The sequence below is a fragment of the Chrysemys picta genome, chromosome 16 (assembly GCF_011386835.1).
Source record: "Chrysemys picta bellii isolate R12L10 chromosome 16, ASM1138683v2, whole genome shotgun sequence".
NCBI lineage: Eukaryota > Metazoa > Chordata > Testudines > Emydidae > Chrysemys > Chrysemys picta.
In genome coordinates, this window is record NC_088806.1 from 5,524,243 (window position 1) to 5,548,287 (window position 24,045).

At 46.6% G+C, this 24,045-nt stretch overlaps 2 protein-coding genes and 1 non-coding gene across 11 annotated transcripts in view; 1 reads left to right on the forward strand and 2 right to left on the reverse strand.

The window, feature by feature from the left end:
- LOC101936867 (zinc finger protein 239-like) overlaps positions 1–24,045 on the reverse strand; it is a 309,680-nt gene that overhangs the window by 128,568 nt on the left and 157,067 nt on the right. The window lies entirely within an intron of this gene.
- Positions 1–24,045, forward strand: part of LOC101938259 (zinc finger protein 501-like) — a 95,001-nt gene that overhangs the window by 36,493 nt on the left and 34,463 nt on the right. Inside the window, exon 6 of one of the 4 annotated variants that reach the window (XM_065569975.1) lies at positions 540–6,249. The exons of 2 other annotated variants lie outside the window; for them this stretch is intronic. In XM_065569975.1, coding sequence (XP_065426047.1) covers positions 540–586 — 47 coding nt within the window. In that variant the 3' untranslated portion in view covers positions 587–6,249. Of the gene's footprint in view, positions 1–539; positions 6,250–18,104; positions 18,238–24,045 lie in introns of those variants that run through there. One more of the 4 variants, XM_065569974.1, reaches the window with a different exon arrangement.
- Positions 16,124–16,195, reverse strand: TRNAE-UUC (transfer RNA glutamic acid (anticodon UUC)). The gene has a single exon. It is a non-coding gene; the product is annotated as a tRNA-Glu (tRNA).

The window sequence follows — 24,045 nt, forward strand, 5'->3', positions numbered from 1 at the left end:
TCGCATTTTGCCTCTTAACATTGAGTGCCTGTGGCTTTGCTGCTAGAGATCACAGACGCAGGTCCGGGCAACAGAATTCGGCTTGCATGCGGCCATGGTAAGCCATTGTCTTTTGGCTTCTGCGCCCTCCTTTCCCACATACCAAGCAAAGCCCGTTGAGTGCTGCGGTTTTCCTGTTAACATTCAGCAGCAGAAAACAAACTAACCACACACACCCCCATCCAATTCTCTGGATGATCGCTTTATCCCTCCCCCCGCCGTGTGGCTGGTATCAGGGAAGATCCCTGCAGGGACCAAACTAACACCCCCCACCCCGCCATGAATTCTCTGGCATGATCGCTTTACCCCTCTCCCCACCGTGTGGCTGGTATCAGGGAAGATCCCTGCTAGACAAACGCGAAAAGCTCTGGGCCAATCCTCCCCCCCCCCCCCCCCCGCTAGGCTAACTGCAGGGAAGGATTTCATTTCAGCCACAAGCAAACAGCCCAGTAGGAACTGCCACCTCTGTCCCCTTAATTAAATTCCCGTATTTCAACCAGGTTACCATGAGCGATATCACTCTCCCGAGGATTACACAGCAAGATAAAGAACAGATGTTGCTTGAATGCCAGCAAACACCAGGACCATACGCTGCCAGGCTTTGTCATGCAATGATACCAGATTACTTGCTGCAAGCATGGCGCGGTCAAGTGTCCTACCATGGAGGACGGAATAAGGCTGCACTGCTCACAAACCTTGTGGCAAGGCTTTGGGAGTACCTCCAAGAGAGCTTCATGGAGATGTCCCTGGAGGATTTCCGCTCCATCCCCAGACATGTTAACAGACTTTTCCAGTAGCTGTACTGGCTGCGAATGCATCCCAAGTCCTCAGGGCAAAGTAATCATTAAAAACCCTTGCTTTTAAAACAAGTTTTATATTTTAAAAGGTAAACTCACCTGAGGTCCCTTCCATGGGGTCGTGGTCTTGGATACTGGGTTGGGAGGGTACTTCAGTCAGGCTGAGAAAAAGATCCTGGCTGTTGGGGAGAACGGAGTGCTGGGTGCTCTCTGCAAGCTCATCCTCCTCCTCCTCCTCTTCCCCATCCGCAGAATCCTCAGGTGTAGCTGATGAGATTATCCCCGCCTCGGAATCCACGGTCAGAGGTGGGGTAGTGGTGGCGGCCCCCCCTAGAACTGCATGCAGCTCGTCGTAGAAGCAGCATGTCCGCGGCTCTGACCCGGAGCGACCATTTGCCTCCTTTGTTTTTTGATAGGCTTGTATGAGCTCCTTGACTTTCACGCGGCACTGATCTGAGTCCCTATTGTTGCCTCTCTCCATCGTGCCCTTGGAGATTTTTTCAAAAGTTTTTGCATTTCGTCTTTTTGAACCAAGTTCTGCTAGCACTGAATCCTCTCCCCATATAGTGATCAGATCCAGTACCTCCCGTACGGTCCATGCTGGTGCTCTTTTTCGATTATCAGCCTGCATGGTTACCTGTGCTGATGAGCTATCTGTGGTCACCTGTGCTCTCCACGCTGGGCAAACAGGAAATGAAATTCAAATGTTCGCGGGGCTTTTCCTGTCTACCTGGCCAGTGCATCCGAGTTCAGATTGCCGTCCAGAGTGGTCACAATGGTGCACTGTGGGATAGCTCCCGGAGGCCAATACCATCGAATTGCAGCCACACTAACCCTAATTCGAAATGATAAAATCGATTTTGGCGCTACTCTGCTCGTCGGGGTGGAGTACAGAAATCGATTTAAAGAGCCCTTTATTTTGAATTAAATGGCTTCGTTGTGTGGACGGGTGCAGGGTTAATTCGATTTAAGGCTGCTAAATCCAAATTAAAGTCGTAGTGTAGACCATGCCAATGACCTACCAGGGTCCCTTCCACTTCTATGAGATAGGTATATCTCCATTTTTTTTTATAACCTTCCACAAGCAAAAAAAAAAAAAAAAAAAAACCCACCGATCACACACACAAAGCAGATAGACACAAGACACAGAAGAAACTGAATTATTTGAGCTATCAACATTTCCACTTTCTCACAGCATGTTAGTTCTGAAGGTTGAACACCCTCCTGAGCAGGGGTCCTTTGTGTGTCACTAGCAAACTTATAGCATATTGCAGTAACAACCATACAGCAAAATGCATAACTTCATACACCCTCATGCTGTACATATTTGGACAGAATGATGGATTTCAGCAGATCATGACTTTTCATATGATAACATACAGGAATGCTTTGTATGAAATATCACAACCATATATGAATTGTTACCGAAATATCGGGTCCACCTAGTTGAGAGCCAATAACAGCCAGACAGGGATAAGGAAGAGTTGCTTTATTCTGCAGAAGAAAGGAGAGCTTTGCACCTTAGTACAAAAACTCTGTCTTACACACATTTTACAGATCCTTTATACACATTCAGACCAAGGTCCTTGCAGTGTTAACACTTGATTGGTGGTGGGTCAGACCCATGCTTTTGCTATCTGGTCAGTGAAAACTAGCTTGGGACCAGCTCCAACTACCTTAAGGCCTTGAAGGGAAAACAGTTGAAAAGTTCAGCCTACTGTGTCTTTAAGGTGTCTGCTTCCCCCTAATGGCCGCTGGCTGACATAACGACTGCTCGGATTAAGGGGGGTCACTAGTAACTTTCACACTCCCCCCTTCGGGCATGACAAATTCAAAAATTGTCAGGCCCGTTACCCAATTTGCGATCAAGCTGGAGGGACAGATACTGGGTTTTCTTATGGACAGCAGAGTTTTTGATCATAGTATTACACAGGGATTTGGCACATTGTATCATTATCCAAATAACACATTGAAAGAAAAGAGAGAAAAAAATCCATTTAACAATTGTTTGAAAGAGCCCCGTAAACCATGACCCAAGGTCTGGAAGGAGGTCCTCAAAACTAAAGGTGTGATCAAGAGATACAGCATGGAAAAAAACAGCAGCATTCTTAATGGCTTGTAAATCCTGCTCAACTAAGCCAGAATGATTAACATAGAAACAACATTTTTCCCCGATGCGAGCACAAGCCCCTCCTAATTCAGCATTCATAGCATCTAACACACGTCTATTTTGCAAAGCTATTTCTGCCACCTCATCAATCTCCTGTTTCAACTTTTGGAAAGCGTCTATTGATGCATTGGCTATTTTTTCTAGTTCTGCAGAAATATTTACTACTGCTTTTTCTAGCTCGGCTACCCCCAACCCAGGAATGAGCGCACAAACAAAGGAGTGAAACCCCGTTTGCCTGACTACTAGGGGATTGTTGGCACGTTTCGCTCGAGTCCCTATAAAGGGAGGAGGTGAAAAACTTATGGGCATAGCTGCCAGGTTGAGGATCTGGCTGGCATCCAATGTGTCGTTCACTTGGACATCTGGTAACACCCAGGCCACACCGCACCGACCTTGCCAACCTAAAGGGAGAGCTTTGTAGACATTGTGGCCACAGATAAAATACAAGCCAGGGGTCTCTAAATAGAGGGTAAGGGTATTACCCGCAACTCAATGGCACCAGGTCACCCATCTATCCCAGCGCCCGGAGTTACTCACTAGCCGGTCCTGGCACCTCCAATGGGAAACATTTAAGTCTCCTAGGGCATGGGTATTGTTTAAAATGGCCCCACAATACGTAACCCCAAATATGTTAGCTGTAAAACTTGCAAGTGATCCCATGGACTCCGGGCATCCAGACATCCTTTCAAGGGATGTGTGGGGCAACAGAATGCCAGAGTAAATATCCATATAATACATATGTGTCTTATTTATGGGGCCTAATGGGAGGAATAAGTGAAACCACTGCCCTTGATAACAAATGCCTGTTGGTCTCACAGTAATGGCCATGTGCAGGAGACAATGGGGTTTTGGAGCATTCTCAGGGGTATTTAAAGGGTAGAAGGTTCCATTTCTGACCTCAAACCAAAGGGTTTGATCACAGGCCTCCAGGGGAAGGTAGCCCACTTTCCTCCCACTTCCTTCAGCATTTTCCAAACAAAGGGACATGTTATACCCGATCCCAAGAACTTCAAAAAGAGGGACCCCCTTAGCTACCCAGTAATAATGCCAAACTTCAGACCTTCTCCCATATTTGTCATATTGATATTCCCCAATCCATGCCCATTCAGTTTTCCGTTCTACCTGTAAGGAGAGTACTTCAGAAAGTTTTGCAGGTACAGCCCACAATCCTATTCCTTCCTCAGAGCGGGTTTTGTGACACAGCCAACAATCAGATAAGTGTCCTAACGTGGCTATTTGCTGAAGAGATTTAGTGGCTGGGTGTGGGTTAGGATCTGGCTGGAAGGGGCAAACCCAAAAGCAATAGCCACTGCAAAACTGTCTGAGAACCCATAGTTATAAAGTCTTAGGATTTTGTTCGCCGGAACAGAAGCTTTAGTCCCTCAAGAGGTTCAGTTTTCCAGGTATCGTCTGCTTCTGGCTCTTCCGGGTCGCGGTGGGAAGAGCTGGCGGTGCTCCCTCGAGGTCCGAAGTCGTCTGCTTCTGGCCCCGTCCTAGGGGCTAGCTTGACTCGGGTGTGGTGTATCCAAGTGTCTTGCTCTTTCACTCGAATAGCAGTGTGAGAAGTAAGAAGGACTTGGAAAGGGCCCGCCTACCGGGGTTGGAGAGGCTCGTGTTTCCACTCTTTCACATAGACCCAGTCTCCTGAAGCGATCCGGTGGGCAGGAACATCAGCGGGTAGGGACTGAAATTGAGTCCCAGCTGTCCTTATCTAGAGGAATACTAAAAAAAGCATTACACAAGTCTATTACTGAATAACAAGCAGTACCTGCTGGAATGGCAGTCAGGATTGTGTGACGGTTTGGTACCACATTGTGTCTAGCTTGAACAACCTTATTTACTGCACGTAAGTCCTGGACAAATCGGTATACCGGTTTTCCCTCTGAGTCCATGTCAGGTTTTTTTGACTGGCAGAATGGGAGTATTGAAAAGAGACTTGGTGTGAACCAGCACTCCCAACCGCAGGAATGTGGTGATAAGACTCCGGAGGTCAAGCAGAGCTTCTTGGGGGATGGAATACTGACGAATCCAAGGAATTTCAATGCCTGGCTTCAGGGTTATACGCACTGGCTCTGTCTGGAGAGTCCCCAAGTCTGCCCTTGAAGTGCCCCACAGGGAGATGTTTACCTCCTGTCTGAGTCGCTCGGGTAAGATTGAGTCCGCAGGCAGGATCGGGTCCTTTGAAACTTCCATTAGAACAGCACACAGCTGGGGAAGTTGGGTTTGAGGCAACCGAAGAATGATTTTGTCATCTGAAAAGAAAATCTGAGCACGTAGTTTACACAACAGATCTCTGCCTAAGAGGTTAACTGCGGAATCCGGGGCTAGCAGAAAGGCATGGGAGGCGGAGACACCAGAGATTTCTACAGCAGCCTCCTGTAATACAGAACAGTCAAATGGCTTCCCGCTTATACCCATTATCGGAATGCTCTTATCTGTAAGGCTTCCTCTCTCCAGCTTGGCAGTAACAGTAGAAAGTGCAGCACCTGAATCCAAAAGACAAGAATAGGCGGTTCCTCCCAATGTTAGGCAAACCTGGGGGTCTGTGGAGGAACAAACATAAGTGGTAAAATCATTTGAATAGGTGACAAGAGGACCCCCTGGTTGCCGTCATTCCTCATTATCAACAGCGTCTGTTCTTGTTACAGCCATCTGTTGTTGAGGTCGGTCTGGGCGACGGGGTTGTCGTCCGGTAGGTCGGTTCGGACACTCTCTCTTCCAGTGGCCAAGCTGCTTACAGTAGTTACATATGTCATTGACATGTCTCGGGGTTCCCCCCATAATCCGATTTTGGTTGCCATTTGCGGGGTCCCTGCCACCCTCCCTGTTTTTCATTTCCAGTGTTTACAAGGGCTGCTAGCATCCTCACCTGTTTGGTCTCTTGAACTTTTTCCCTTGTATGATATACCGGGTGGCCACGCTTACCAGTTCCTCCAGGGATTTTCCTTCATCGCCCTCGAGCTGCTGCAACTGCTTCTTGATGTCCGGGGCTGACTGGAAAATAAAAATGGGGATGACCATGGACTGTGTGTCCATGGCCTTGGGATCTATATTAGTATGGATACAAAATGCTTTACAAAGTCTCTCATAAAAGTCAGAAGGGTGTTCTTCTTTCCCTTGTACAGTATTATGAACCTTTGTCCAATCTAAAGTTCTTTCTCCCGCTTGTTTTATGCCTGTCAAAATATAGTCTAGGAATTTCTTCAGATCTGCTTGTTGGGTCAAATCATTCGGGTTCCAATGGGGCAGATTGGCGAGCCTTATAAAATTGCCACCGTCATTGGCGGCCTCTGCAGCCTCCCAGGCCCCCCTTAGTACCCACTCTTTCTCTTCCGTGCGCAATAAACAATCTAAAAGTTGGCCCACGTCTTGCCAATCAGGATTATGAGACTGGAAAATGGCACGGAATCACCTGTGAACGACGTCCGGGTCGTCCCTAAGGCGAGGCGTAGTGTTTTGCCAGTTCATAAGGTCAGCAGTGGTAAAGGGGACATGAACATAACGGTCTACAACATTCCCATCCGTTGTAGGGACTGGGATGGTCCAGAGGGGTGCTTGGATATTAATTACCTCGTCCCCATAGAGTGCCCCCTTCCTTGTATGGGACGGACTAAGGCTGGAAACAGACAGGAAGGTAGTGTACCCACTGCTGGTGGCTCCACTAGCTGATTCGCTTGCCTGCATTGTGGTGTCCTCAATCTTTGTTGGTAATATCTGTCTTGGTAGGCCTGCTGTCCTGGGCTCCGTTGAGGAGGGTACCGGGTCCACCGCAATTGGTAATGCTGCCGCCGAGGGTGGGCGTGGTCTAGAGCAATACATGGGGGGGATATCCTCCAAATAATCAGCCTCATGAGGGGCAGAAGCTTTAGGGAATAGAGGGGCCTGAATCTGTACCTTCTTCATGCGACGATGAGCCTCATCGTCCCACAAAAACCAATAGTCCATTTGCCCCGGCGCTTGGTTTTCCAATGTCAGGCGTAAGGGGGTTAAATGGGTAGGAATATCAAAGGAGCCATACTTGGGCCATGCAGTCCCCAGGGCTGGCCAATCCTGGGTGCAAAGTTGTAAAAAACGCTTCCTTGACATCCCTTTTTGAACACCGGGTAAGGGCCATTTGTTTAACATATAATCCAAAGGACTAGCCTTTGAGGGTTTTACCAGAGACCCACCCATCTGCCTGCTGACACTCTAACCAAGAATTACACAGAGAACAGAGGGAATTATGGCCTAATAGGATCCTATTACAGGAATTTCTACTAATACTGACCACTACAGGGGACGAGACAGAAGGATCCCAATTCAACCTCAGAGCTTCATCGCACGCGATGGCTTCCACTCTGAGGAATTACGAATGAGAGGCTCAGTTCCGTCCACACACCTAACGCCCAAATGTATAAGACAGAAATTCATTAACCGGTTAACCAGACCAGAACCAGATAGTGTCTCCTTATCCTATTAGGACTCACCCTATCGGAACACGAACCCAGGGGCCGCGGTGAAGCAGAGAAAAGGGGCGAAACACGCCGTTGGTGCCGTTCCCAGTTCGCCGCAGCCATCCGGAGTCCAATGTCCAAGCTAGGAGAGTCCCGGCAGAGTCACCAGAAACTGTTACCGAAATATCGGGTCCACCTAGCTGAGAGCCAATAACAGCCAGACAGGGATAAGGAAGAGTTGCTTTATTCTGCAGAAGAAAGGAGAGCTTTGCACCCTAGTACAAAAACTCTGTCTTACACACATTTTACAGATCCTTTATACACATTCAGACCAAGGTCCTTGCAGTGTTAACACTTGATTGGTGGTGGTCAGACCCGTGCTTTTGCTATCTGGTCAGTGAAAACTAGCTTGGGACCAGCTCCAACTACCTTAAGGCCTTGAAGGGAAAACAGTTGAAAAGTTCAGTCTACTGTGTCCTTAAGAAGAAGAACAGGAGGACTTGTGGCACCTTAGAGACTAACAAATTTATTAGAGCATAAGCTTTCGTGGACTACAGCCCACTTCTTCGGATGCATATAGAATGGAACATATATTGAGGAGATATATATACACACATACAGAGAGCATAAACAGGTGGGAGTTGTCTTACCACCTCTGAGAGGCCAATTAATTAAGAGAAAAAAAACTTTTGAAGTGATAATCAAGCTAGCCCAGTACAGACAGACAGTTAGATAACAAGTGTGAGAATACTTACAAGGGGAGATAGATTCAATGTTTGTAATGGCTCAGCCATTCCCAGTCCTTATTCAAACCGGAGTTGATTGTGTCTAGTTTGCATATCAATTCTAGCTCAGCAGTTTCTCGTTGGAGTCTGTTTTTGAAGTTTTTCTGTTGTAATATAGCCACCCGCAGGTCTGTCACTGAATGACCAGACAGGTTAAAGTGTTCTCCCACTGGTTTTTGAGTATTTTGATTCCTGATACTCAAAAACCAGTGGGAGAACACTTTAACCTGTCTGGTCATTCAGTGACAGACCTGCGGGTGGCTATATTACAACAGAAAAACTTCAAAAACAGACTCCAACGAGAAACTGCTGAGCTAGAATTGATATGCAAACTAGACACAATCAACTCCGGTTTGAATAAGGACTGGGAATGGCTGAGCCATTACAAACATTGAATCTATCTCCCCTTGTAAGTATTCTCACACTTGTTATCTAACTGTCTGTCTGTACTGGGCTAGCTTGATTATCACTTCAAAAGTTTTTTTTCTCTTAATTAATTGGCCTCTCAGAGGTGGTAAGACAACTCCCACCTGTTTATGCTCTCTGTATGTGTGTATATATATCTCCTCAATATATGTTCCATTCTATATGCATCCGAAGAAGTGGGCTGTAGTCCACGAAAGCTTATGCTCTAATAAATTTGTTAGTCTCTAAGGTGCCACAAGTCCTCCTGTTCTTCTTTTTGTGGATACAGACTAACACGGCTGCTACTCTGAAACCTTTCATTATGTGTCCTTAAGGTGTCTGCTTCCCCCTAATGGCTGCTGGCTGACATAACGACTGCTCGGATTAAGGGGGGTCACTAGTAACTTTCACATGAAGTTACTATGAATATGTGGGCTACAGGGGGCTATTTTGAGGTACATCATGTCACAAAAGCCTCTAGAGACTGGCCTTTTGGAAGAGCTGGCTGAAGAGCCTTCCTAGTAATGGAGAGATCCTCTCTTGGCCTGCCAGTTTTTCCTTGCTGAACGAAACTTGTCTGTGGGCTCCCTATTTTGTATCCCTTTCTTGTAAACAGAAAAGAAGTTCCTGGCCAATCCTTGTAAGCGCTTGTTTAAGACAGAGAGAGCCCTCCGGGCAGCGAAGTCTTGGAAAGTGGCAAATGAGAAGTCTGGAGCTGATGGAAAGGTTGCCGTGACTCAGAGTTGAGCCAAGGTTGCTGCAACTGAAATGCAGACTTCTAACCACTATATTGTCACAGTGGCTGATGGAAGAAGTGACTCTTAGAAACTCTCTGTCAGTTCAGCTGTGGCTTTCTTTACACAGACAGCCAGACAGCTCAAGGTCTGCTGGTCTTCAGGGAAATGGGGAATTTCTGCACTTTGGAATTTTCAGCTGTTGTCTACGACCCTCAGATGGAGCAGTTGCAGGTACCACGGCTTAGATGGCTACAGCACCTTCCTAGTAAACAGGATATCCTGGCTTCAGCTCCCAGTGTTGCCTTACTTGGTGTCTTTGGTCTCATCTCATCACATTTTCCTATATCTTTCTGAGAAACAGAAGACACCTCCATTGGCAATCCAAGCAGTTTTCTTATCAAAGAAAAGCGTTCTTTGCAGAGAAGCATTGGAAATAATGAAATCACAAGCCTGGAGTTGAGGAAAAGTCTGAAGTCCTGTGCCTTCATTTATCACAGTGCAACCCTCTCCACTTCTTTTGCCTACCTAGTGGTGCTTACGGGAGAGCCCACTGAGCAGAAAGCAATTCTGTCCTAAAACCCAAGCCAGGGGTTTTGAACCCACCTCATTTGAGCGGGTATATTTCACAATGACAGGCCCTTTAGCTTTACTTGCCCTCTAGTGCTGCTCCTGGTTTATCAGCTCTGTGCGCTTAGGAAGCAGCTAAAGTGCTGTACCCCCCTTCTCACCAGCCACCTTATTTCCTCTCCTTGTTCTCCTCGGCTATCCCAGGCCCTTTCCAACAAAAGCTTTTGTCAGAAGCTGGACTGGAGTGACCTAAGTACCTGCAGGTTTCCCTCGCACACTTCCTAAGGCAAACAGTCATTCCCTTCTCTGACATTCTTGGGGTACGTCTATACTTACCTCCGGGTCCGGTGGTAAGCAATCGATCTTCTGGGTTCGATTTATCGTGTCTTGTCTAGACGCGATAAATCGATCCCAGATCGATCCCGGAAGTGCTCGCCGTCGATGCTGGTACTCCTGCTCCGCGAGAGGAGTACGCGGAGTCGACGGGGGAGCCTGCCTGCCGCGTCTGGACCTGCGGTAAGTTCGAACTAAGGTACTTCGACTTCAGCTACGTTATTCACGTAGCTGAAGTTGCGTATCTTAGTTCGAAGTGGGGGGTTAGTGTGGACCAGGCCTTGGGGTAGGTTGCCTTTGAAAAGCCTTTGCCTCCTGCTTTTGGGTTCAAAAAACTCTGTGTTGGGTTCCCTGTTTCTTTGGTTAGAAGTGGTTGTTCTCACACCTATCTCCTTGCTTTCCACATAAGGTGAGGGAAGGACATTATAGCCTAGTATTCTGGCATTAAATGACCAAACTTTTCTGTCTGAAATGACCCTTCCTGGTCAGTGAAACCTGTGGTGAAAAACTTTCCCTTGACTTTACTGCATTTGGATTTCCTGTCTTGTTGAATGTGTCCCTGGGAGTGGTCAGGGAAATGTCCATGGAAAAGGGGAGCAGATGTGAGCTTGTTGGTTGGGAGATTTGGCTGTGTTTTGTCTCCTTGTGAGATGGGCAGATTGGAAGAGCTCTTGCAGCATTTCTGATTATTGAGTTAAAAAAGAAGGGTGCACTTTGTTTTCCCGTTCTTCAAAGGAAAACTGATTGAGCTGATGCACTGGCTACTAAGAAAACTGTATCAAATGGGCACAAGGGTATTATGTTTCTGTAGTGCAGTGGTTGTCATGTTTGCCTCACCTGCAAGAGGACACGGGTTTTTGAAACCAGGCAGGACCAATAAGTTTTTGCTCCCTTCTGAGCCCTTTTGTCTTCTTTCAGTCCATCTGCTTTCCTTTCTCAAATATATCCATAAATTCTATGATTTGTTACTCATTATTTTTCCTTTCATGATATAAACTGGACATTAGGAAGTTTAGACTTGAAATTAGACGAAGGTTTCTAACCATTAGAGGAGTGAAGTTCTGGAACAGCCTTCCAAGGGGAGTAGTGGGGGCAAAAGACATATCTGGCTTCAAGACTAAGCTTGATAAGTTTATGGAGGGGATGGTATGATGGGATAGCCTAATTTTGTCAATTAATTGATCTTTGATTATTAGCAGATAAATATGCCCAATGGTCTGTGATGGGATGTTAGATGGGGTGGGATCTGAGTTACTACAGAGAATTCTTTCCTGGGTGCTGGCTGGTGAGTCTTGCCCACATGCTCAGGGTTTAGCTGATTACCATATTTGGGGTCGGGAAGGAATTTTCCTCCAGGGCAGATTGGCAGAGGCCCTGGAGGTTTTTTGCCTTCCTCTGCAGCATGGGGCACGGGTCACTTGCTGGAGGATTCTCTGCACCTTGAGGTCTTTAAACCACGATTTGAGGACTTCAATAACTCAGGCATAGGTTAGGGGTTTGTTACAGGAGTGGGTGGGTGAGATTCTGTGGCCTGTGTTGTGCAGGAGGTCAGACTAGATGATCATAATGGTCCCTTCTGACCTTAAAGTCTATGAGTCTATGAAACTTTAACGTCTAAAGGAGGGGGTTAGCCTGCATTTTGATGGAAGGAACAGACCATCATTTGGTAGATTACCAGCTACTTAACAAATCTGAGCATAGAAGACTCCCAACCCTTTGTCCTGCATATTTAGCTCCCAGTCAGCAGTTTTTTCTCACTTTTATTTTGAGGTAACTACAAACAGCCTCATGTCCCCTTTTCATGTCAGAGAAATCTATTGACTGATGATCACATTTCCCCTCCTTTCCTGGCTAGGCAGGGTCAGGGTGTGAGGAATCAGAAAATAGCACTTAGAAATGTCTAAGCCAGACTTTCAACACATAACACCATTTTTCCTGTTTGAAATAACATTATTTCCTTAACCCTTTTTAACATCAACCTCTTGTTCTTCTTCAAATGATGTTACCACAAGCTCTGAGCTACTAATTTCCTTACTGCACCCTTGATATTTTAAAAAACAATGAGGAGTCCTTGTGGCACCTTAGAGACTAACAAATTTATTTGGGCATAAGCTTTCGTGGGCTATAACCTACTTCATCAGATGCATGGAGTGGAAAATACAGTAGGCAGGTATAAATACACAGCACATGAAAAGATGGGACTTGCCTTAACGAATGTGTGTGGGGGGGTCAGTGCTAACTAGGCCAATTCAATTACAGTGGATGTATCCCATTTCCAACAGTTGACAAGAAGGTGTGAATATCAACAGAGGGAAAATTATTTTTTGTAGTGAACCAACCACTCCCAGTCTTTATTCAGGCCTAATTTGATGGTGTCCAGTTTACAAATTAATTCCAGTTCTGCAGTTTCTTGTTAAAGTCTGTTTAGGAAGTGTTTTTTTTTTTTTTGTTAAAAAATGGCCACTTTTAAGTCTGTTATTGAGTGTCCAGGGAGATTGAAGTGCTCTCCTACTGGGTTTTGAATGTTACAATTCTTGATGTCTGATTTGTGTTTATTTATTCTTTTGTGTAGACACTGTCCAGTTTGTCCAATGTACATGGCAGAGGGGCATTGCTGGCACATGATGGCATATATCACATTGGTAGATGTGCAGGTGAATGAGCCCCTTATGGTGTGGCTGATGCGGTTAGGTCCTATGATGGTGTCCCTTGAATAGATGGAAATGTCAGTTTGTTCTCTCTTCCTGTTCTGTCTAAACTAATGGGAAGAGCCATTTCCTGCGTAAGATCATTGAGAGGCAAGAGAGTGCATTTCATTTTGGGCTCACCATATAAGCAAAAAAGGACACTTAAGACAGTAAGATCAAGCACCCCATCTGGGGCTTGAACCCACAGCCCTGAAAGTAAGAGGCTTATGCTCTACTAATTGAGTTAGCCAGGCTGTCTACAGCAACTCTTCAAAGGCACAGTCACAGTGTAAAAGGAGCCCTAAGGATGCTTCTTTGCACACTAAGATTCCTTTTCTGACATTTGCCTTCTGTCTTCGTTCTTTTGCTCTCCAGCTAGCAAACAAGGGCTATTACAAGGCTGGTTAGATGTTGGTTTCTAGACCCGAGAGCTGGGGTTGATTTACCAGCTGGTCAGAGAAACGAGCACGGGAGGGTAAAATTTAGTATTCTTCCACCAGGGGGAGATGCTGTTTGACTCAGATAGTGGGGGAGAGTCAGAAAAAGCTTCTCAGCTCCCAGAGAGGGGGTAGAAAAGTTGGTCCCCCCCAAGCCACCCACACATTTTTGCAAGACATCAGACCCCCTGGGGAGAAGCTCCTCAAAGAAAATGTGGCCCCAGGAGTGTCAGAGAAGGGAATCTGTTTGCCTTAAGAGGTGGGTGAGGGAAACCTGCAGGTCCTTAGGTCCTTCCAGCATCTGATTAAATCATTTCTGGGAAAGAGTCCGGGATAGCTGAGGAGGATAAGACGCGATATATCGATCCCCGAACACGCTCACCGTCGGCTCCGGAACTCCACCAGAGCGAGCGGTGGTAGCGCAGTCGATGGGGGAACCGCGGCCGTCGATCCCGCACCATGTGGACCCCAGGTAATTCGATCCAAGATACTTCGACTTCAGCTACGCTATTTGCGTAGCTGAAGTTGCTTATCTTGGATCGATTCCACCCCCCCCCCCCCCCCAGTGTAGACCAGCCCTGAGAAAGCCAAAGCTAGCTGTCAAAAAGAAACAGCCCTACTGGGTGCTTTAAGTGGTGGGCTCTGGTGTTTTAACAGTCGTGGACTGGGTTCAATTCCACATTTGAAATTGAAAGGAAAAGAGGGCTCCTTTTCCTTATCACAAAAGCAAAGAATGGCTTTTTTTCTCAGCAAATATTTTTAAAAGGCGCTGACTTGAGCTACAGCTCTCATTTCCTTTGCATTTACAATAGAATGGTTGTCTCTACAATAGACAGGATTTCTTCAGCTAGACTCAGATTCCACAGGAATACTAGAAGCAATAGTGTCTAACTAATACCTGTCTTTTTTTGGAGAACAGCAATGTCTGAGTTTTCCATGGACATTTCCCTTCCAGTGCCTCGGGCCCCTCCAACAATGCAAGAAACCGAAATGCAGTCAAATACATGGAAAGTTTCTCACCATAGAGTTCACTAACCAGGCTGGGGAGAAAGTTTTGCCAGAATACTTGGTTATCCCTCCCTGGCCTTAAATGAAAAGCAAGGAGATAACTCTCAGAGCAGACAATCAGAGTAGGTAGGGCACCCATTTATGACTCAAAACCATGGATTATGAGTCTCATATTCTACACTCAATGTATTGCACCCTTCCCCCTCCCCTTGTATATTGAATAGCCAAGCCTGCCTCCCCTTTATTTATACCAAGTCTCTTCTGGATAAGGAGCTTGGAATTTACCCAACTAGATGCCCTGAATGCACTACTTTTAAAGATGTTTGAATTCTCTCCAACTTCTATCATAGAAATGCTAAGCAGTTGGTGTTATAATGTTACAGGAGAGATTGAAATGAGACTATTTCTTCAGGTAGAAGACAATCATTGTGTCAGGAGCACAATTTGAACACCAATCTCCATATGGAGCCCAGAATATAGAGTCATGAGTTTCAGGTATTAAACCTCTTGGCCAGTCTGACACTGTTAGGCAAGTGATTTATCAATCTTAGTTTTCTTTAACTTCTTATGAACTCTTCAGGGAGGCGGAGATGGCACATCTCTTTCAACTTCTAGAGACCTTCCAAAGCACAGCTGATTTTTATATGTAGTCTCCCTGCTCACTTTTTAAGTGAATGAAAGATGGTTGCTAGCATTCTGAGAAAGTAATGTTGAACCTCAAACTCCTGCATGGTGGGCCAGATGGCCAAGCAACCAGCCACCACAATTTATACCACCTTTCGTTTTCAAAATAGCTCAGCCCTCAGTGTGTTCAGCCTTTCTGAAAACCTAGCCAAAATTTTTGGTGCCTAAATGGGAGCTGACTTTGTCTGAAAATCTGGATCTAGAGGTGAGTGTGAGACCTTCTGAAAATTCTGGCCTATGTATCTGGAAGCTCTAAGAACCTTCAGAACTTTTATCGTGTGCTAGATCCTGATGAGAAAACCTTCCTTCTGTAGAACTCAGCAGAGATTTTCTCATTGACTTACAATCACACTGTTTCATCTTGATCCCAGGTTTAGATACCAACAAAATGCATGTATTGTATTTTTACATGCAATGTGAAACAAACACCCCTATTTGGGCGGAGGGATAGAAGTAGGTCTGCCACTATACTACATTGCCTTTCATCAGAAGATACCTGAGCAAGGTAGTAATCAGTGGCCAACAGGTGAAAGGCCCATCATCCATGCTTAGAACACTTCAGCAGCTAGACCTCAGGAATGGAAGAGGTTAATGTTCAGTTTCTCCAGGATGGTTACTTCCAAAAACTGGTATATAGAGTGGGATGAAAGTTTTTGGATGAATATTTTATTTGCTGAAATATTTTGGTTGACCCAAAATTATTTTTTGGTTTTGTTTCAGCAAGAAAATTGGAAAAAAATATTAATCTTGGGTCAACCTGAAAGTCTATTATTGTTATTATAATATTGGTTAGACAAGCTAGCAAGGGGGAAAATAATTTGCACGTCTATTTGTGTAAAAGGGCATGCAGCCTGGACTTTGAGGTGCACAGTGGAAACATGCCCACATTCTGCTACTAGTCAGTGGGAAGCTTTGATTTTTTAATGGTCTTCAAAGCCCTTCCCAACATCAGGTAGAAGATGGGGAAATCAGGAAAAAAACATGGATTTGTTTATATTACAAGTGAAGAATAATTGAAGGTTTTTTGATGTAAAATCCCTTTTCCCTGACTGGGAATTGAACCCAGGCCATGGTAGTGAAAGTTCCAAATCCTAACCACTAGATCACCAGGGAGGTGAGAGTAGTGCTTTTCTTCTCACTTATACTACACTTTCTTAGGCTACTTTCTATCCAATTTCTGAAGCTGCTCCTTTGTCCATTCCCTGAGGGGCTGAGAGCAGAGAGTGCAGGAACCCCTGTGCTCAGGGTCACAATGTGAGCCCAACCCAAGGTACTGAAACAAACCCAAATGATGCTTCCTCCAGCACGATCACAGAGCAACACAAAGAAAACCCATTATGAAAAATCCTCCTGTGCCTTCATTTACCCCATCGCAACCCTCTCAGCAGCCTACCTGGACGCTTTTCCAGGAAGGACACTGAGTTGATAGGAGCTCTGGCATAGAGACCAAGGGAGGGGTGTTGCTCACCCTCGGTGTGAGCTGATCGCATTCTGACTCCAAGTAACGGGGCTCTGAGCTTTGCCATCCTGTGAGTTGTGTATCCTCAGCAAGCAGCCAAAGTGCTGAACCCCCCGGACCCTTCTGCTGGGAGCATGGTGATTCCACAACAGCTGCAAGCCCCTTTTCCCTCTCCTCGGCTTCCCCAGACCTTCTTCACAAATGGTTTCATCAGAAGCTGGAGGATCTGAGGACCTGCAGGTTTCCCTCACCCACCTCTTAAGGCAAACAGTGATTCCCTTCTCTGACACTCCTGGGGCCAGGCTTCTTTTGAGTTTTTCCCAAGGGGGACCTGATTCCCTGTGAAAATGTGTGTATGGTGTGCAGGGAACTGGCTTGTCTGCCCCCTCTCTGGGAGCTAAGACGTTTTTCTGACTCTCCCCCACTAGATGAGTCCAACAGCACCTCCACATGGTGGGAGAATCCTAAATTCCATCCTCCCTCCCTGATTTCTCTGACCAGGTGATGGCGACAGCATTCTAAATCAACCCCAGCTCTCTGATCTAGAAAGCAGCATCTAACCAGCCTTGTAACAGCTCCGGTTTGCTCACTGGACACATAACAAACCAGGAAAGAAGGCAAATGTCAGAAAGGGAACCTCAGCTTGCAAATAAATGCTCTCAGGGCTCATTGTATAGTGAGACTAGACAGCTGAATAGATTTAGCTCTGTCTAGTTCAGTCAGTAGAGCATGATGCTTTTAATCCCATGGTTATGAGTTCAAGCCCCAGGCTGGGCGGTAGCAACAGCCCTTAAGTGTTACTCTTCTGCTTATAGTCATAGCCCAAAATAAAATAAACTCTCTGTCCTCTCTACCATCTTAGGCAGGTAATGTTTCTTCTCTCTGAGCCCTGGTCTACTCTGGAGGGAGGGGGTCAATCTAAGTTACGCAACTTCAGCTACGTGAATAATGTAGCTGAAGTTGCCGTACTTAGATTGACTTACCATGGTATCTTCACCGCAGTGAGTTGACTGCTGCCGCTTCCCCGTTGACTCTGCCAGCACCTCTTGCAGCGCTGGAGTATGGGAGTTGATGGGAGAGTGCTCGGGGGTCGATTTATCACTGTTGTGGTCAAAGACACCCACGCAATGATTTTAGTTTAAAGACTCAAGCCTGAGGCCAGTTTATTGACATACATACCAGTACACTGGGCTGCAGTCTGAAGACTGACACCCCGAGGGCCGCTCGCAGGCGGATTTTTATTTCATTAAACTGCAAGCAAAGTACAAACAATATGTCATGAGTTAAGAAACTGGGGTTGGGGACAGTCCCTCCCCAAACCGCAAGTTAAGAAATTAGGGTCGGGGTCAGTTTCCCCCCCCCGGTACCTTCCTCATTTTTCCGAGAATTGGATGTTTATTTGGGTAGAGGGGCACTTGGTGGTTTTCCCCAGGGGTGGTACTTGGCACCAGTTTGGGTACATTTCTCAAGACGCATGTTATTTTCCGGGGTCTTTTGGTTAAAGATTGGGGGGGGGGTTCCATGGGATGCCTAAAGAGGATCTATGATTGGCTATTTTTGCAGATAGCTGGAATCACGGAGTGGGTCACAGATCACCCAAAGGAGAAGCTGCATGAGTCAAGAAATTGCATTTAGCTAATAACCAACCCTCCACACAAACGGACTTTACTAAAATAAGACAGGAGATCTACATTACACACTTCACCTCTCTACAAAGGAAAAAGGACCGTAAGCTGTCTAAAATCCTACCTGCCACATGGGGCCACAACAGGGGTACCCCTAACTCACCCAGCAATATCGTCAATTTATCCAGCTACACACTCAACCCAGCAGAAGAGTCTGTCCTATCTCGGGGACTCTCCTTTTGCCCCAGCACCCCCACGAACATGATACAGTTCTGTGGTGATCTGGAAGCCTACTTTCGCCGCCTCCGACTCAAAGAATACTTTCATGATAACACTGAACAGCGCACTGACACACAGATACCCTCCCACCAACAACACAGGAAGAAGAACTCCACATGGACTCCTCCTGAGGGTCGAAATGACAGTCTGGACCTATACATAGAATGCTTCCGCCGACGTGCACAGGCAGAAATTGTGGAAAAACAACATCGCTTGCCTCATAACCTAAGTCGTGCAGAACGCAATGCCATCCACAGCCTCAGAAACCACCCTGACATTATCATCAAAGAGGCTGATAAAGGAGGTGCTGTTGTCATCATGAACAGGTCTGACTACCAGAAGGAGGCTGCCAGACAACTCTCCAATACCCAATTCTACAGGCCGCTTTCCTCAGATCCCACTGAGGAATACACTAAGAAACTACACCATCTACTCAGGACACTCCCTACACTAACACAGGAACAAATCAACATACCCTTAGAGCCCCAACCGGGGTTATTCTATCTACTACCTAAGATCCACAAACCTGGAAACCCTGGACGCCCCATCATCTCGGGCATTGGCACTCTCACTGAAGGACTGTCTGGATATGTGGACTCCCTACTCAGACCCTACGCCACCAGCACTCCCAGCTATCTCCGTGACACCACAGATTTCCTGAGGAAACTACAATGCATTGGTGACCTCCCAGAAAACACCATCCTAGCCACCATGGATGTAGAGGCTCTCTACACAAACATCCCACATACAGATGGAATACAAGCTGTCAGGAACAGTATCCCTGATGATGACACGGCACAACTTATTGCTGAGCTCTGTGACTTTATCCTCACGCACAATTATTTCAAATTTGGTGACAATATATACCTCCAGACCAGTGGCACCGCTATGGGCACCCGCATGGCCCCACAATATGCCAACATTTTTATGGCTGACCTGGAACAACGCTTCCTTAGCTCCCGTCCACTCATGCCCCTTCTCTACCTACGCTATATTGATGACATCTTCATCATCTGGACCCATGGGAAGGAGGCCCTGGAAGAATTCCACCATGCTTTCAACAGCTTCCACCCCACCATCAACCTCAGCCTGGACCAATCTACACGGGAGGTCCACTTCCTGGACACCACCGTACAAATAAGCGATGGCCACATTAACACCACCCTATACCGAAAACCCACCGACCGCTACGCCTACCTTCATGCCTCCAGCTTCCACCCCGGTCACACCACACGATCCATCGTCTACAGCCAAGCACTGAGGTACAATCGCATCTGCTCCAACCCCTCAGACAGAGACCAACACCTACAAGATCTTCACCAAGCATTCTCAAAACTACAATACCCACACAAGGAAATAAAGAAACAAATCAACAGAGCCAGACGTGTACCCAGAAGCCTCCTGCTACAAGACAGGCCCAGAAGAGAAACCAACAGAACTCCACTGGCCATCACCTACAGTCCTCAGCTTAAACCTCTCCAACGCATCATCAGTGATCTACAACCCATCCTGGACAATGATCCCTCACTTTCACAGACCTTGGGAGGCAGGCCAGTCCTCGCCCACAGACAACCTGCCAACCTTAAACATATTCTCACCAGCAACCACGGACCGCACCATAACAACTCTAACTCAGGAACCAACCCATGCAACAAACCTCGATGCCAACTCTGCCCACATATCTACACCAGCAACACCATCACTGGACCTAACCAGATCAGCTACAACATCACCGGCTCATTCACCTGCATGTCCACCAATGTTATATATGCCATCATATGCCAGCAATGCCCCTCTGCTATGTACACTGGCCAAACTGGACAGTCACTACGCAAGAGGATAAATGGACACAAGTCAGATATCAGGAATGGCAATATACAAAAACCTGTAGGAGAACACTTCAACCTCCCTGGCCACACAATAGCAGATGTAAAGGTTGCCATCTTACAGCAAAAAAACTTCAGGACCAGACTCCAAAGAGAAACTGCTGAGCTCCAGTTCATTTGCAAATTTGACACCATCAGATCAGGATTAAACAAAGACTGTGAATGGCTATCCAACTACAGAAACAGTTTCTCCTCCCTTGGTGTTCACACCTCAACTGCTAGCAGAGCACCTCACCCTCCCTGATTGAACTAACCTCGTTATCTCCACACTGATATATACCTGCCTCTGGAGATTTCCATTACTTGCATCTGAAGAAGTGAGGTTCTTACCCACGAAAGCTTATGCTCCCAGTACTTCTGTTAGTCTCAAAGGTGCCACAGGACCCTCTGTTGCATTTAGCTAAAGTTACCTATTGCTTCATACAAGTGGTTATTCTATTTCATTAGTCATGAACATAGTTCATTAGTGCTGCTGCTGGGGCTTTTTTTTATTCTTTCCCTCTTTGCCCTTCCCCTCCTCTGGTCATGACCCTTGACTGAGTTTGGCAGGGAATTGTGCCGTCTAGTCTAGTTCAGGCCCTGGCCTGTACTGCTTTGTCTAAGGGTAGTTAGCATAACAGATCTCTGTTGGAGGGTTTATTTTGGGGCCTTCAGATTCACAGCTCTGGCTATTAAAAAGAAGGCCCCCCTGCTCTATTTCCCCACATCACATCTAGACTAGATGCCCCACTGGATCGATTGCTACCTGCTGGATGACACCCTGAGTTTCAGTAAAATATGAAGAGAGAACAAACTGACATTTGCATCCTCCAATGAGAGTTGAGAGAAGATTTTCTCCTCTTCCATTCTACCCCAGGCAAGAGAAGGGATAATGACCATTTAACGGATGATTGCAGAGAGAAAAGTTTGATCATTATAAATAGGACGATGATCAATTGTTCTCCATGTCCACTGAAGGTAGGACAAGAAGTAATGGGCTTAATTTGCAGCCAGGGAGATTTACGTTAGATATTGGGAAAAGCTTTATAACCATAAGGGTAGTTAAGCTCTGGAATGGGCTCCCAAGGGTGTCTTAGGGGTCTCTGTCCTCAGAGGTTTTTAAGAATAGGTTGAACAGATCTCTGTCAAGGATAATCTACATATACTTGGTCCCATAGACACCTGCTCTGGCTCTGGCTCCCTCCTACTGCTCTGTGCCTGGGCCGACTGCTGAGGGCACTTGACCTCACATGTCCCCCCGACACATCACCTCTGCTTGGCCCTGCCTCAGCAGAGAGGGCTGGACTTGATGACCTCTCCAGGTCCCTTGCAACCATACATCTCTATAATTCTATGCCATAGCACTAGAATATAAAAAACAACAAACGGTGAAAGCACCACAATATAACATCTAACAATTCAGCATGAAATGACATTCCACAATGCAAAGTGACAATATGTAGGAGTGCAAAGCCCAACAATTCAGCACAGGTCAAATGAACGTGCCATAGGGCAAAATGACACATTGCAAAAGAGCTCAGCTTAAACCAACGCAACACAAGGCAGTGCAAAAATGATAGAATGTGAAACAATGCATCAGAGTGCAAAGTGATACTATGCAAAACAGCTCAGTGTGGAACAACACAGCACAAAACCACACAATAGAATCAAGGTAGGGCAGGGAGGGACCCCAAGATTCAGGACCAAGTATCCCTAGACCATCCCTGACAGGTGTTTGCATAATCCCTTCTTCAAATCCTCCAATGAAGGAGATTCTGCAACTGTCCATTGAGGCCTCTGCCATGCAATCGACAATGCTTGGCTTATGATTAAGGGCCAAGCTGTGACTCAGAAAATTTGGATTCAGTTCCCACTTTGGCCCCATTATTCTCTCTGCAAACATGGACAAATTACATCACATCTTTGGTTCTCAGTTTCCCCATCTGTAAAATGGGAACCACCCTCCTACACTTTGTCTATTTCACCTGTGAGCTGTTGGCAGCAAGGACTCTCTCACTATGAGTTGTACAACACCTGGCAGAATCAGGGTCCCCACCCTCGGTCAGGGTCTCTGCAGTGCCTGGCACAACTGGGGCACCCACTCTTGGATGGGGTATCTGCGGGGGATTAAAGGGATGGGCTAACCATCACACTTCATGTCTCAAACTGCTCTGTGGCTGGGGGTTCAGGAGGGACTGTTCCCATGTAATAACATACGGAATGGGTCATTGTGCAACCAGTGGAGAAGGGGTTAGAGTTTCCTTTACTATTTCTGGCATTGGCCACTCCCACAGACAGGATATCTGCTGGGGGAGGGGAAATACAAGGCTTAATGGGACCATGGATCTGATCAGATGAGGCTGGGGGGCGGGGATTTAACCCCCCCACACACACACCTGCAACCTCCAATATGCAAAATCATAGAATCATAGGACTGTAAGGGACCTTGAGAGGTCATCTAGTCCAGCCCCCTGCACTCATAAGTATAATCTAGACCACCCCTGACAGGTGTTTGTCTAACCTGCTCTTAAAAACCTCCACTGCCAGAGATTCCACAACCTCCTTGGGAAATTTACTCTAGTGCCTAACCACCCTGACAATTAGGAAGATTTTCCTAATGTCCAACTAAACCACCCTGCAATTTAAACCCATTGCTTCTTGTCCTATCCTCAGATTAAGAATAATGTGTCTCCTTCCTCCTTGTAACAACCTTTTATGTACTTGAAAACTGTGATCATGGCCCCTCTCAGTCATCTCTTCTCCAGACTGAACACACCCATTCTTTTTCAATCTTCCCTCATAGCTCACGTTTTCTAGACTTTTAATCATTTTTGTTGGTCTTCTCTGCACTTTCTCCAATTTGTCCACATCTTTCCTGAAATGTGGCACTGGACATAATACTCCAGCTGAGGCCTAATCAGTGTGGACTCCCTCCGGAAACAAAGGGCTGCAATTAAAAAAAACAGGGAACACCACAAAACCCAAAAGGATTAAAAAAAAAAGCAGTATAATATAATTATACAGGAAACTGCAACATCTAAAATTTGATAGCTGCGTTTAATGATTAAAAGGAAAAGGATACAAATATGAGCAATTTGAGATTCACTCTCACAAATTAGAGGAAATGCCAGGTAGGCAGGTGGCATGGCCCCCAGTGGTCCCAGCACCTGTAGTGCCAGGTGGGTGGCATGGCCCCCAGCTGCTCCAGTGCCCAGAGCATGGGCCCCTGCACCTTGAGTGCCGGGCAGGCATCCCAGCGTCCAGAGCACCAGCCACCAGAGGCATGGCCCCCAGAGTTCAGAGCACTCTGCGTCGCAAGTACTGGCCCCTACCGCATGGAGTCCTGGGCTGCAGGCTGACCACCCCCCCAGCCCCTTTGTATGACCCAGTATGGCCATTTTTCTGTTCTTAAAAAGTGTGTGAGAGGCATTGAGGATCCAGATGGGGAATGTAGGAGAGGGAGCTGGGTGGGAAGTCTTGGAGAATTTGAGCTGCAGTAGGTGAAGCTGGGACAACAGGGTGGGGTGGCAAGTGGCAGCAGGACTTTTGCTGCTGGGGTCTAGTTGGCTAACTTCCTCTCTGTGCTGCTGGGCCCCAGTCGCCTTCAGCCATCAGGTAACCCAGGAACTAAGGCAGGAATGGGGTGAGGAAGCAAGTCAATGTGAGCAAGGCAGGCGAAAATTCATCTTGCCTTCCTGGGCCGCTCGCAATGATGTCCTTTTTGTGTGCCATGGC